General features: G+C 44.2%; 1 protein-coding gene across 1 annotated transcript in view; it reads left to right on the forward strand.

Moving 5' to 3' along the window:
• The window catches only part of CCDC138 (coiled-coil domain containing 138), a 252,752-nt gene that overhangs the window by 90,244 nt on the left and 147,639 nt on the right, over nucleotides 1-14,869 (forward strand). Inside the window, exon 2 of the mRNA XM_085622639.1 lies at nucleotides 11,236-11,299. Within this exon, the coding sequence (XP_085478765.1) occupies nucleotides 11,236-11,299 (64 nt within the window). The remainder of the gene's footprint in view (nucleotides 1-11,235; nucleotides 11,300-14,869) is intronic.

The following is a 14,869-nucleotide window of genomic DNA, read 5'->3' on the forward strand; positions in this document are numbered from 1 at the left end:
ACCCCACATCTATTGTAAAAAGATCAAACAAACGAGCACTCAACAACAACCGAGAATCTCTGCTGGAACCTAAAATTAAACTCACCGATGAGTCACTGACATGCGTGACAACGTTCACACCAGAATCTAATATGATCCAGAAGATCATAAAAAAGAACTGGAAGATCCTGACTACGGGAGAAGTGGCTTTATCGCCTCCAAGATTTGCGAACAAACGCACTAGCAACCTACGTGACATCATAGTACATACTCGTCCTAAGATTGGAAAACAAACAAAACAAAGGACCCTGTGGGATATGGATCCCGTACGTGGACATTATCCTTGCGGACAATGCGGAGTGTGTGACCTTACCAAGGCAACAAAAGAACTTACTCTTGAAGCAGGCAAAGTCTGGACTCAGAAAAATCATACTAACTGCAACTCCAATAATTGCGTCTATTTAATTACTTGCCCCTGCAAATTAAGATACGTCGGCATGACAACACGCCCAGTAAAGACAAGAATTATGGAACACCGCAGCAATATACGGTGTGGAAGGTCCACGACAAAATTGAGTACACACTACCTCACTCACCCGCATGGACACAATGATTTACAATGGACCGTGATTGAAAGTAACCCCTCATGGTCTCAGGAAAAACTTTTTGAAACTGAACAGAGATGGATTTTTCGCTTATCCGCACAAGAAAGGGGTCTTAACGACGAAATTCCATGGACAGAACTAACGTGATAATACACCTACTATACATGGCTCTGTCAGTACCACACCTCCACTAACAAGACGGTGGTGCAAGGCCTCTAATGGTATCATATTACTCCTGTCTCTATATACACATAGAACTAACATATATATAAACATGTTCATACTCCTTGGTTGTCATCACCGAACCATACCTGGTGTTGTTTACACATAAATTATGTTTTTACACTAAATTACATTTCTGCCCTGGACAGTGATGTAACATTTCCTGATTAGACACCCTGCAACCTCTGTAAGGGAGAGCACGATCTGGGTTCTACGTGGGTTTACTGATGAATATATGGCTACTAATAACGTTCAGTAACCTTTATCACTATTGGGTTTGCAATATGCCAGTTTCAGTATCCAAATCCGTGAAAATCGATAATTTCTTTCCTAATATAACAGTCTATCAAGATATAACGTTGTATTTCAACATGTATATCTTCCCCGTACCACACCAACCAGCTCGAAATAGGGCTTCGATATCCAAGGTCAGGCACCACTCCTGGGACAAAATGGCGCCCTCCGTAGTCTCGCGAGACCACGCAATTGACCTTAGGTTAAATACAGGAAGTGAACCCGACACCGGTAATATTCAGGTGAGGAGCAGACACGTCCTGTTTTGGCCTGCCCCCCGCCAGCGTTTGGGTAAGTCTTCGACTACGCTCACTGTATGTAATATGATCGCCACTGAGTCCCGACCGGAACTCTAGCCATGGGTGGATACGAGCACCACGCACTCGATTTATGGGTCTGTTCTGCCCACACTTGTTTGGCCATAACACGCTACCCTTAAGGAGCTGGGCAACCACTGGTATTCACGAATTAGAAAATTACTATGCACTTATAGACGGAGGATCACCACGATATATTACACACCTCCCATCAACCTCGTGTATCGTGTCAGGTTTAATTGATAGAGATCGGATTTTGTCACGATCTAGATTATATATTTTTAATTTGTACGAGTGTGTGCTATTACATCCCACCGCGGCGGCCCTTGTCACATTATGTTATTCCACAGCCATGGATTTCCATGATTATCACCATCGTCATTCTGGACACCAACCATTACCACAGTGTACTAGACTACTTAGCCCACAGCACTTCACATTATTCCCGATGTGAGGAGAGAGCCGATCGGCACTAAGTAGCATATTGACCACCTTGAGCAACACATCTCACGCTCTTAATAGAGATAGAGTATTTCATTCACATGTTGTACAGCATGTTATTTTGCGATGCTTATATCTTTGCCATAGTGGGACCGTTCCAGTGGTCCGGTTGCTACTCCTTTACCTATGAAGCTCTGAACCCCTCACTCTGAGGTAAGATCGATATTCTGAAATTTTCTTGTGAAAATCTATTGATAATTTTAAGGAGAATTGAGTCGTTTATCACTGCTTGAGTATATTTAGTTGTGTTTTATATGTACTAGTTAAAAATTTTTAATGTCCTCTCTCTAACGAGTTCGTTATTTAGAGTAGAAATCATGGTCCTTTGAAGGAGATAATTGACACCTCAAAATGACGTTTGGACCCTTAACTCTTGACTAAGCTACTATTGGGTGGCTTATGCTTGTCCTCTATATTTTTTTGTCTCCCTCTGTATAGGCGGAGCCATTTATTCTGTACCATACTTAGGTTCAGCTTTACATGTGGTTGACCTCAAGTACCCCGTTATAAGAAACTGTGGTATATGTACTGATTATTGGTCCCACGGTCCTGAAGAAGTGTCGCTCGAACTTGAGCATCCATGACACGAAACATGTTGACCTCTGTCAACTATAGGCTACCCTGATACCTAGAATCACCTGAGTAGCCTCCCTGGTTTTACCTAGTCCCAGCCCTACCTAACCTAATTAAAACTACTGAGGGGCAAGGGCCTATTTTAATCCTTTCGAATCCCCACATTCTTAGGAGTTATTACCCTCCACAATCATTCACATGGTCTTCACACAAAACGGCGTTCTCAGATCAAAAGATCTCCGATAAAGATGCCACCAGGCCCGTCGGACATTGCAGCGCCGGTCCGACGAGGAGCACGCCCAATGATGAAGCATGACACCCTAACAGGTGTGTGAGGGCAACAAGATCTGAAATTGAATTTTCCCTTCTCAGATCAGATTAATCATTACTATCTTTTCCAAATTGGCCATTTAGAGGAACTGCTCTTACCTGTCTTTTCCTATGTAGACCCCCGGGAGCATTAGAACAGGACCTCTTTAAACAACCAGCTCTCGTGTCCCCCCCTTCCTGATTACAAGCCAATAGTCCAGTCTGTACCAGGCGCTGTGGTGTGAGGTGATACATTTACCTTCTCTAGTGTCTGTATGTCTGCCACGACAAATATCAATGAGAGTGGTCCAGGATGATAGTGTTTAACTGCTTAAAATGTGGGTTGCGAGGGGCCCCAACCCTATCCCAGTCGTTGTTAAGTGTGGCATTGAAATCCCCACCCCAAATGACCCGCTGCCAGTACCTTAGCCCATACAGTGAGGAAGAATTGTCATCCACACTTGGCCCGTAAATGGCAACTAGAGTGACATGTGTTGACATGAGATTATCAGTTAAAATACCATAGCGCACGTCTGGGTCTATCTGTGTATGGGTGGTTGATCAGTATCGAGACCCCTCTTGCGCAATTAGAGTACGAGTCTGAGTGTATCTCCCCCTAGTATCTGTTGTGCAGTTTAGGGTCAGTAGCGTATTTCAAGTGAGTTTCTTGAGGAAGCACACATCTATGCGATGACTGCTTAAGTATGCATGTATTAACCTTGATTTCTTAAAATCGTTAAGTCCTCTTACATTCCATGTGAGGAATTTAGTATCAGTCATGCCTCAGCAGGAATGTTGTATTATGAGTTGTTTGTGTAGGAAGAACGCACATTGGAGCAACAGCAAAGGAACAATTAGATGGTGTCATTGGTCTGTCCCCAATATTTAGACGAGATGCTGACCTGACTATTAAAGAACCCAAGATGCAATTTACCATATGCAAATACTGTGCAGTTGATAACTGTGTGTCTGAGTATGCTGTAAACACCCTGTCCCACCTACACCAACCTCCCAATTAGGTTGTGTCTTATGGCCTCCCACCCACCCCCTGCAATAGCCCTTTAACAAAAAAGCAAAAGCACATGGGAGATCTCCCTGTGGGGCTTGGGACACAGGCAAGTACCTGCCTAGTGGCAAGGTGGCCAGGCTGTAAAATATTAAAGGAATCTGCCAAATGTGAAACTTTCAACATTTTGAGACTATGAAAGGTGAGTTACATCTTACTATGACAGGCATAACGAGCAAGATTATCGTAGCTAATGCAAATGCATACAATCATGTGTGACTTAACAGACAACTGCCTGATAAACATGTCAGTCATTATTGCTCAAGTTCTGTTCTGATGCAGTTTGTTAGGAGGAGCGAGGAGGCGACTTTCTGGCACATTTGTGCTTGGTATACTTTAGGGCTGCCTTAGCGTCAGTGAAGAATTGTGATTGTCCTTCGTGTGTGATTTTTAGTTTGGCTGGGTATAGCATTGCATACGGTATGGATGCATTTTGTAGGATTCGTTTTGCTGGCGTGAACTCTCTGCGTGCGGCCTGAACAGTAGGGGTGTAGTCTGGAAAAAAGGAGAGGGAATTCCCCTGATGATTTATGGGGCCTTTGTCCCTGGCTGCCCTAAGAATCACGTCTCTGTAATTCAGAAGACATGCTATTATTGGACGTGGTGTAGCGCCAGCCGGAGGCCTAGGGCCCAGTGAGCGGTGGGCACGCGTGACGATCATGACCGATGAGAGTGCTGGCCCAAACAAATCTCGTAACAGGTTTTCTATGTATGGTTCCATTTTCAAGATTGCAGTGGATTCTGGCAGGCCAATAATTCTGAGGTTATTGCGCCAAGAGCACGCCTCTAAGTCCAAATTATTTGCCTTAATTACTGCCAGCACTTTTTCCATATTGAGTATTTGTACTTTGGATTCTGCTTGAAAGTCCTGGGTATCTGAAAGTCTGTTCTCTAGTGTATCAAGGCAGCCTTCGTGAACATCCACGCGCTTCTTGACCCTGTCCAGGCTCGAGGCCAGCGCATCGATCTTATTATCAATAGTTTTGATAATTGAGCGCGTGTCTAGTAATATGGAATGCAGGTCTTCCTCCTGCTGCTCCATGGGGTCATTGGCTCCCTGAGCAGTGTCCGGCTCGGCTCCTGTATCATTTGTGCGGGTTTGGCGCTTGTTTTCGAAGGGGAGCTTAGACTGTCTAGGGTCGGTCTTGCCCATTGCGATAAGCGGTGTGAATACAGTACAGGGTAATAAGAGCACAGATGTGCTACCCCTTTGTGGCATTTCATACATTTGATGTCAATTCAGTGACTGTTTATCAGACATCTTCAACCTGACACTCTTCAAAGTGAAAGAATTTTCTTGATGTTTCACTGAAATCCAGGGGTTCATTGGTAATGCATGGCATATTGATATTAATTCTCTTATGTTGTTTTCTTGTGGTAAGTGGTGGTGTTGAACCCCTATATGTCTCAATATGTGGCTGGCATGTCTGCATTTTGTGGGATGCGTGTGTAGTGTTCAGTTTGTGTAGAATGTACAGTTTTGTATTGGTATGAATCTAAGTACTGATGGAAGCATAAGTCGTCCAGGTGCTATGTCTATGCTGTTTTTTGGACACATGTAAAGTGCTGATCTACCCTTGCTACCATGCAATCATTGCAGTCACAGTTGGAAAGAACACATAAGCATACATTTAATTTATGATCGGGCATTGAATAAGGAAGAGAGTTCGGTATTCGCCCCTTCACATGTGACAAGGGCGGTGGATACGATTTTGCAGCATTGGCATCCCTTCTCAAATTCAGCTATGGTCTTATTGTTTCTTGCATGATATCTGTTAAAACCAAACCAGCTGCTCCCGTGCAGCAGATGATGTGGTAGTACTGTGAGCATCAAGTGTCCGCAGTCTTGACATATAACAGGAGCATTACATGCAGATCTCAGGAGTAGGTGCATTGATCCATGGAGCTCTTTTGCTGTAATCTGAACCTGTGACTCGCAGATTAAATACAACTATTTTGTTTTATTCATCAATTTATTTAGAAGATGGTTTATTCTATTCATTAATACAATTAAACACTTAGGGGCTTATTATGATCACGATCCTCCCGCCAAATGTCCCTGTGACACCCCCGCCATATTAGTATGGCGAGGGGCACCGCGGCGGACGGAAAGACCGTCTGCCGCTTTTCCGCCGGTCGGATTGCCGGCTGGGCGGAAAATGCAGTTAATATGGTGGCTTATGATGCATGCGGAGAAAGTCCTTTCCATAGCGAGACTCCGCCATGGAAAGGCAAGCGGTCTTTGAAATTGGGGGCCCGTTGTGGGCCCCCAGGGTGTTGGGGGGTGCACTTGGGGGGTACCTATGGTCCCCCCCTTCTTCAGCATGCACAAGGTGGCAGGCACCACGTGGTGCCTGTCACGTTGTGCATGCCAATGCACAACATGCATATTGTGCATTAAGGCGGGTGCTGCTGACAGCACTGCCCGCCACAATGCATAATATGCAGGATGCGACCGCCAGGGTGGGGGGCATCCTAATTGGCATAGCGGGACTGCCTCACCTCTGGCGTTCGGTCCCGTTTACCTTTACGGTGGCGGTCGGACAAAGTCCACCCGCCATCATAATGGGCTCCTTCATTTTACATATCGGGGAAAAATGAGAAATTATGGAGTATGGTTAAAATAGATTGGAACAGAAATTTAAATACTTAAAATATCAGTTATAACATTCCAGCTGTGTTTCCAATCTTTGAGAAAACAATTGTCTTGCTTCTAAACAGACAAGTAACGGTTTAAATTAACTAGATTAATTAACTTAGATACACATTTTTTTGGGTTGATTTTAAGACTTCCAGTGACAGCTATGCTCCTTGCTATCTGAAAAGTATTCAATATACATTTTTTATTAAAATACTTGTGTTTGGAGACTACTGATATCAATGAGTAGTCTCAGTTTGTTGGAGATGTGCATTGTGTCATATATTCATGCACAGTATTGTAAATATTTACATAGAACCTATTATGTTGAATATCGTTTTGAAAAATATAAAACTGTTATCGTTAGTTCAGCTTTTGGAATTTTTCTAGCAATGTGGCCTCATGTTTTTGCAGCTAAGGGTTTGGACTTCAAAGGAGGCAACATTAATATTTAAAAAAATGGTGAGATTTTTTCAAATTCAATTTGCTTGAGTTTTTTATTTGTACTGTATTGTAAACATACATTGAATGTCATGTTTCAGTAATTAATAACATCACATCTGATAGTCTTCCTAAGCCCCAAAAGGAAACTGTAACCCTTTTTTTTGGAGAAAAGTAAAACTGTCTAGTGTCTCTCACCCCACCCAGTGAGGGGTGTGTTAAGAGTAAGGCAAACCTGGGAGGGACTCTCTCATCAACAGGTGAAATGCAGAGCCCTGTTCTAAACTCAAGAGACCCTAATATTGGTATTTTACCCCAAAAAATATTTATTAGAACATTGTAATGTTGGGAGCTGAAGACATTTGGAGAGGCTTGGAGCTAATAATGGCTGGTACAAACCTGCTACAAAATTCCAATGCTTGTCCTTTTGTTTCTTCCTCTTTATTTCAGAATATTATTCTCCCCATGGGTGGAATGTTCTATTACATTATAGTCATCGTGCTTGGGCTACACTGTAAAATAAAGCATGTCTCCTTTGTTATAGACCATTGACTGCTGCTTAAGCTTGTAACTCAAGTGTGGGTCTTTAACAACTGTTGCAGCAGGCTTTGATGCTTCATTATAAGCTATTCTCCTACAAATAATATGAGTAAGAATTTTTTTTTTTTTTTTTTTTTTTTTTTAAGGTTTTCAAAAAAATTTTTATCGGGAAAAAAGTCAGTAAAGGATAGAAACAAGGAGATTCGAGTCCGCAAGTCGGCTTCATACACTGGAGAGCAGCAGCATCATTAAAACAGCCATAGAAAATCTCATACAGTAAGGCGATGCAATTAGATAACAGGATCATCACAGTAGTAAATACGCACCCCCTAAAAGCCGCCCCCACTCAATCCACCCCACACCCGGACCCCGAATCGAAACAAGTATAGCGCAGAGACATGAAAGAAAGAGGCCCATAGAACTAAAAAAGAAACAGTAAATTACCCCCCCACCCTACACCAATGCGGAGGCTATGGCCTACCCCCCCCCCAGCATAGTGCCTGTCGCCCAATGAACCCGAAATATAGACGAGAGAGAAAGTAGGAATAGAGTAAAGAAACTAAGAGAAGAAAGAAGAAAGGAGGCGGGGAGGAGCCCACGTATCCTCAGGAGCGCCCGACACCACCGGCCAACCAAGCCTCCACACACTGAAACCCCACTACACCCAAAGGCGGTCGTGGGAAGATAGCATGTAACACCACGGAAATGAAGGCAGACAGATCGCGACGAGTGCGCACAACATAAGTAGACAATTCCAGTCCCAGTCCAGCCCGGCCGTGAAGCCATGATGATAGAAAGTAATCTAGCCCTGGCCCGATCGCGGGCGTACGATTAGACCCGCCCCCTCGTGAATGCCCCGCATCCCGAACAGACAAAGACAATATGGCCACTTGGGAGAAGATGGAGAAGTAGAGTCACAAAATGGCCGCCGATCATCTATTGAGGTCCCCTTGCACACCATATAAAATCCAGACCTGGCTTGTAAAGTACATGAGTTCCACATAAAAGGAGTCGTAGGCCACCGTGAACAGTTCCTCGAGGTCGCCAGGTGTAGTTCAGCTGGAAACTCCTGCGGGCACGGTGAGGCAGGCAACAACAAAGCAGGCAGCAATGACCGGGGAAACAAAGTATCTGCCATTGAGCAGGAGAGCGATTGATCCTGAGCGCCGGGAAAGCCAAATGCAGACACCAGTGTAGCACCGTTATACCCAGTCGTTGCTTCCCCGCAGGAGGACCACAGCACTGGCAGACTCACGTCTTGTTGATCACAAACGGGGCGCTCACGGCCCGCAGCCGACAGTGTAGAGTCGAACCGCTCACTCAGCGTTTGCAAGCCGACACACAATTGCAGACGAAAGTCCCGCAGGGCAGCCAGAACGGAGCCGTATGTCAGCGGAAGCTGCGTCCCCCCAACGGCAGCAATCCGGGACGGCACTGGGGAGCTGGAGTCTGGTAGAGGGAGGGCGAAGCGGGCAGCGGGCGAGACCGGAGCATCACCCCCCAGCAGCGAGCAGGCAATCAGCGCCATGTTTTACCGTTGAGCGGTACCGTGGCCAGGGGGGGGATCGTGACAAGGAGGCAATTCCCAACAGGTCTGCGCCGCAACAGGTGAAAGCCAGCAGTCTCTTCCCCTCCCTCAGGCTCTCTTTGCCGCCGACTAGACCATAGAAGAAGGGGGTCTGCAGCCTTCTACAGCGTGGTCCACAGAGCGGGGTAGGAGACCCGCCACACCGGGGCTTACCCTCTGGCTCCAGCCCATCAGATGCAGGGTACAGGAGGTGTCCGGGCGTCTCCCTCCCGGCTCTTCTGGCGACCGTGCGTGGCGTGAGGCGGGATCGGGACCTCGGGCTCAGATTTGCACCAGCGGGTCCGGTGACTGCAACGATTCCAGGGGGCCGGCCGAGGCGACAGTAGAGCAAGGGTCCAGGGCGGGGAACAAAGGCACCAAAAACTCCGGCATCCGGGCGGGCTAAGACTTCGGGAAAGCGGCGGCGCAGTCAGCGCGTCGTCGCACGCGTTGCACCTCGAAAATCGGCAAGGATAGGAATCAGGATGATAGTCCGAGGCCAAGGGCCGACGGAGCCGGGCGCTCAAGCGACTGCTCCGGTCGCCATCTTGGCTCCTCCTCCTGAGTAAGAATTTTTGACAAGATTATTAGTAACTAGGCCTCAAACAATCATAAAAAAGTTACTAGACCTGCAGGTCTAGTGACTTAAATAATCTACTTGACCTCACTGTATTGCCCTTGACCAAATCCCTGGTTTCAAATTATGTGATCCTAGGCAAACATTTTAATTCACTGAGCCACCATTTCCTTCCTTATCGCAAATTATACCACCGTCGAATATGTTTGTTCTGCATGTCTGCTGTACAAAAAACTCTTTTGTTTGATTTAATAGACTGAACCTTTGCGCGATATATAATGCAAATCTAGCCCCATATAGGATACGCATGAGCCCTTACTTGCCTCTTAGTTCATTAACAGCATTGTCACAAAGGCGAGGGCAAGAATGTTTATCAAATTATGTTTTAAAAAAATTGAAACTTTTAATAAATATGTAGCTAAAGCCTGAATTGCAGACTGTCCTTTTTTTACCGATAAAACTATATAGTGTAGAAACAATGTTTGGAAATCGAGTTTCTGCAAATATTTGTCATTCCACATCACCAAGTAAAGTGTTCTGATTTTTTGCCCTTATTTATATCTTTGATAGCATACCACTTCTGAATTTCAAAAAACATTTGCTTTCGTAATTCTTGATATACGTTGAAATATTTGCACTATTTATTTACAAGCTATTTAAATGTGATGTGTTAGAAAGAAAACCTGACCACCTACAGCTTTCACAGTTATTGTCAAACAACTCGCTTTTTCAAAATCCTCTAATTGCAGTAAGAGAAAGAAAAGTAAGCACCATTTTCCAAGACAAGATAAGCAACAGTTAGTGAAAAGACAAACTTGCATTTGTCCACTTACTTGAATGAAAAGAACACACACCTGTTCCTTTCCAGGTCAAGTTCATTCGCCAGAACGGACCAGTTGCTCCTAAAAATAGCTCGACCTGATCAAATCTGACTCTCTATATGGAGTGGGTGGGTAGATTATTCGAGGCCTGGTAACAGCCGACAAAAATAAATAAACGAGTAATACACTGTGATCATATTTAATCGCACCTACCTAACCAATTAGTCTAATCTCCTACCTATGTTATAACTAGCTGAATTTCAGCATACTTTGTATTGGAATAGCTATCCTGAGTCTGGTATACCTTTATGCCAGAAAGACTGAAGTCGGAGATACAGATCTCAACACCTGCTCAGCATTCGGCTCATTAGCCATGCCCCATCCCCTTCATGGGTAAATTGTGTACCTCTTTATTATGAAGATGGGTCTGCTCATGCTAGCCTCTTTTTTGAGATGTACCCTTGTTGCCGTGAGCTACAGGAAAGGACAGAAAATAAGTGATACATGAGCATGCTTAATTTTAAAGCTGAGAGATCTGTGTTCTGCATGGTCCACCTTTGTATTACCAGGTCTGTATTCTAGGCTCCAAACTACTGTCATGCCCTGCAGTACAATAACAATAGTCATGGTAAAATGCAGCGAGGCCCATACCACATGTAACATCACATGTAACATCACATTTATAAAAACTAAAAAGTTAACACGTCGTGATGATAGCTAATCATCTGAGTACGTGTCTACGTATTAGAAAGCGTATTGCTAATATGTTTTTCTTTTTCTCCTAGGATAATTATCTTTCAGATGCACTGCTGATCAAAGCAAAGCGAGGAAGATCAAAGTCACAAATTGGTAAGATCAAACAGATTTAGTTTATATACTAGGTTAAATGAGTGGTTACTAAATAGGAAAGCAGTGATTGCCTCTTCATTAATCTTTGGATATTTCAGTGGCCGGTTGCTGGATTCCTGTATATCAGTAGTTGGATATTGGAATGTATATGTTGAAAGTGGAAAAAAGGTGACATTGTGCTACTGAAATTACAGATCCCTGCAAAGAGTTTCATGTCAATGAAGTGCCAATACTGAAAGTCCCTAACAGCAAACTCCCACAAAATGTTTTGATCAAAATGTTGACTACCACTGGAATGTTGCTGAAATAAAACCCTCCACAATGAAATTGTTTTTTTCTTGCTTTATTCTGATTCGACCTACCATGTCACTTACCCTATCCTTAAGTCTTTGATTATTATTGTAGCTCTTAACCCTTTGCCCTAATTCTAAATCTGTTTTTCTCAAACCCTATCAAAATTCTTAATAATTCCCGAAGCCTAGCACCCATGTTAAAGCCCTAAACCTGACATCAGTCTCAAACTTAAAATTATGCTTTACCAAACACAGTAACATTCAGTCTAACCATTACCCTAAAATTAATCCTAACCCAATCCTTTGTTTCATTAGAACGACATTTAGAACAAAAATTGCTCATAGATTGCAATAGATAGAAATAAAAGTAGTTGTATTGACTTACCAAAACTATTCTTTGTGTACTTTTGTGAATTATTTTCAAAAACCCAATCCTAAAATTACTAACTAATAGAAATGGACATAAATAACAAGTCTAAAATGCAATTGTAGCTGTTAGGTGGGCATTTGAAAACCCAAATACCAACAACTGAATCCAGCAGAAACCATGTCCATGTGCTGAACTGGAATTTATACCTGAAGTTTTTCTAAATTTTCCAGGTTTTATGAAGGTATAGATTTCTACCTTCCACTCCTGGTGAATCCGCAATGCTAGAATGTCTATAAGTATTTTGTGATATTTTACAGTGCAAAGAAATCGTGATATTTTTGCTTTTCATATTTTAAACCAGTTAATATTGGAAAACTCTCCTTGAAGGGCCATCCTTGTTTACATTGAATTGGCAAATCTAGTCCCTGTGTTAAAGTAGAATGTCTTGTTCCGCACCAGCCAGAAGGAGAACCCCACTGAGTAGGGACTGATGTACCATCTTCAAACTCAGATCTGGACATCTTTTCCCCAGCACCCTCAAATGAACTTGCAAACAAACCCAAAAGATCAGAGAAAGCCTTCTTGCGAAGGAGACCAATATGTTCATGCAGTGCCTACAGTGCCACTGTTTTATCATAACTTACAGTATTTGTTGCTAGATATTTCTCAAAATGTGTTCTCATAATTTTAGTGCGTTGTCATGTTGTTTTTGAGTGGGCGAGGATGTCTTAAAGAAGCTACAGTTGATGTTTGAGTTGGTCAGAACTCTGGTTTGGAAAATATTGTCTCTACTGTGATTTACAGGAAAATATTTATTATTTTATGTCTTTAGGATCATGTTTGTTTTCAGATCTTTCAGTTGTTCTCTCTTCTGTAAATGAGACTCTGAAAGCTTTGCCCTGTCTTGTCGGTTCTTACAACATCTTTATTTCAGAAGAAACTGCATCACCAGTCTCCCTTAATATAATTATTTGCAGAGCACCTATCTTCTAAGATTAAATATAAAACTAATTCCTGCCCATGTTGTCGGTTATCACCAGAGAGCATACTCAAGCATGTCTGCAATCGTGTTTATGGACGGGTCTTCAGAATTTTTTAACTGTACGTTTACATCAGATTAGTCTGTTCCAAAAGAATACTAAATCCCCAAGAACATAAATTTTAACCCCGCCACAGGCATCAGTGTTATGAGTATTCTCTTAGAGTGATTATATCTGTCAGAAAATACTTTACTAAAGGTAAATAATTTATTTTGTATTTCAGCTAAAAAACTATGAAACCCTATACAGGGGCCCTATGCTGCTTTCCCTCCTTTTTAGGTCGAGGACCGCCGGTCTGCCGAAGGCAGAACCGGAAGTCGGAGATTTAATGACTTGGAGAAGAGGGGCTTGAACCCGCCCCTCTTCTCCCCTGTTCTCCATTGGCTGGCCTCTTGAATGCTGGCCATCCATTGGAGAAGAGGTCCCGTCACTCCGATCAGGCCCCGTCCTTTCCAGCCAATGGCAAGAGGAGATAACAGCAAAACACGCCCCCGAATCCGAAAAGGACGCTGCGTTTCTCCGAGGCATTTCTGCTCTGCCTCGGAGAAAGGCAGTGGTGTCTTCCGGTGCCCTCGGCTTGTAAACAGACTCCGTGTCACTTTCTCTTGCTCGGACATCACAGGGACTCCCCCGCTGCGGGCTCTGCTAATAGACTCCTTCCTGCTCTGTATCCACTTCTGCAAGCCCCTCCACAAAAGGTAGGCCATGTGAGGGGGTAAAACATCTGGTCACACATGGATGCTTGTCAATTGCTAAAGGAACATGCAATTCGGTAGCCTGTGATTGGTACGTTTAATTTCGGATAGTTCCAATGGAGCAATCGAATAGGTGCCCTGAGGGAGACTCGAGGGAAGACTCGAGGGTGCGCATCAATGTGTTCATGAGCGCTTCCTCTGCCCTCCCCTCGACCTCGGTTAAAAGGCCCGGATCTGCTGGGGGTGGGGTGACAGTTATTTATGGATCTGCAATGTCAGAAAGAGAAAAAAAATCCACGCATCGGCTCTCCTCGCTATCAAAGAGACCCCCGCCCGCCCGCCCTCCCTCCCTTCCACCATCATAGCGTCTGAAAATGGAGTCATGAGGCCAGAGCGTGGGTTACAACTGAGAGGTTCACCCCTTTCGGAGAGATAAACGCAGCTGCCTTTGTCTGACACAATTGGGACACGTTGATCGCCCCCGTCGTCTGCTACCCTATTGTTTGCCAAATGTAGGCGTTTGGGTCGCAGGTTGAGTGGCTCGTGGTACCGGAGAGACCCTACTACCAACCCAGAAAGCAACCTTGTGTGTGTAACATCTGACTGTGGTGGCGTTAAAGGGGGGCTGAACGGGGACGCCCGGCCCCGCCCCTTTCCCTACGCCGTCCCCCGTGTGCAGAACTGCTGCATCGCTAGCAAATGGTGTGTGTTTAAGCAAAGTCATATACAGATCATTCTATTGGGGGGGGGATACTTATCATCTGGTTGTACCAGAATATTAGGTGTCTTATCTTAACTGAGACACATTTACTGCCCATCGACTCCCCGTCCACCTTCGTGTGTGCAAGGTTGAGACCCTGAGAGAAGATTTCATATTTTATATCCCTCCCAGTCCTGGTAGTGCGGGGTAGGTCGACGGGCGACACGGACTCGGCGTGTCAAACGCAAGGAACTCCTTGCGCAGCCTACCAGGGACTGCAGTGGTTTATCCTATGGAGTATATAGGGTAGACAGAGCCGCAGGTAAAATACCAGCTGTATAGGAGAATGCTTAATGTTAATCATACAACCCATTCTGTATATACTTGTAGATAGAACTTTTTAGGTCCTGACGAATCGCTTGAGCACACCTCAGTTATAGCGAGAAACATGTTGACCACGAGGAGGCAGTGT

This window comes from Triturus cristatus, chromosome 8, assembly GCF_964204655.1.
Source record: "Triturus cristatus chromosome 8, aTriCri1.1, whole genome shotgun sequence".
NCBI classification, from domain to species: Eukaryota; Metazoa; Chordata; class Amphibia; order Caudata; family Salamandridae; genus Triturus; species Triturus cristatus.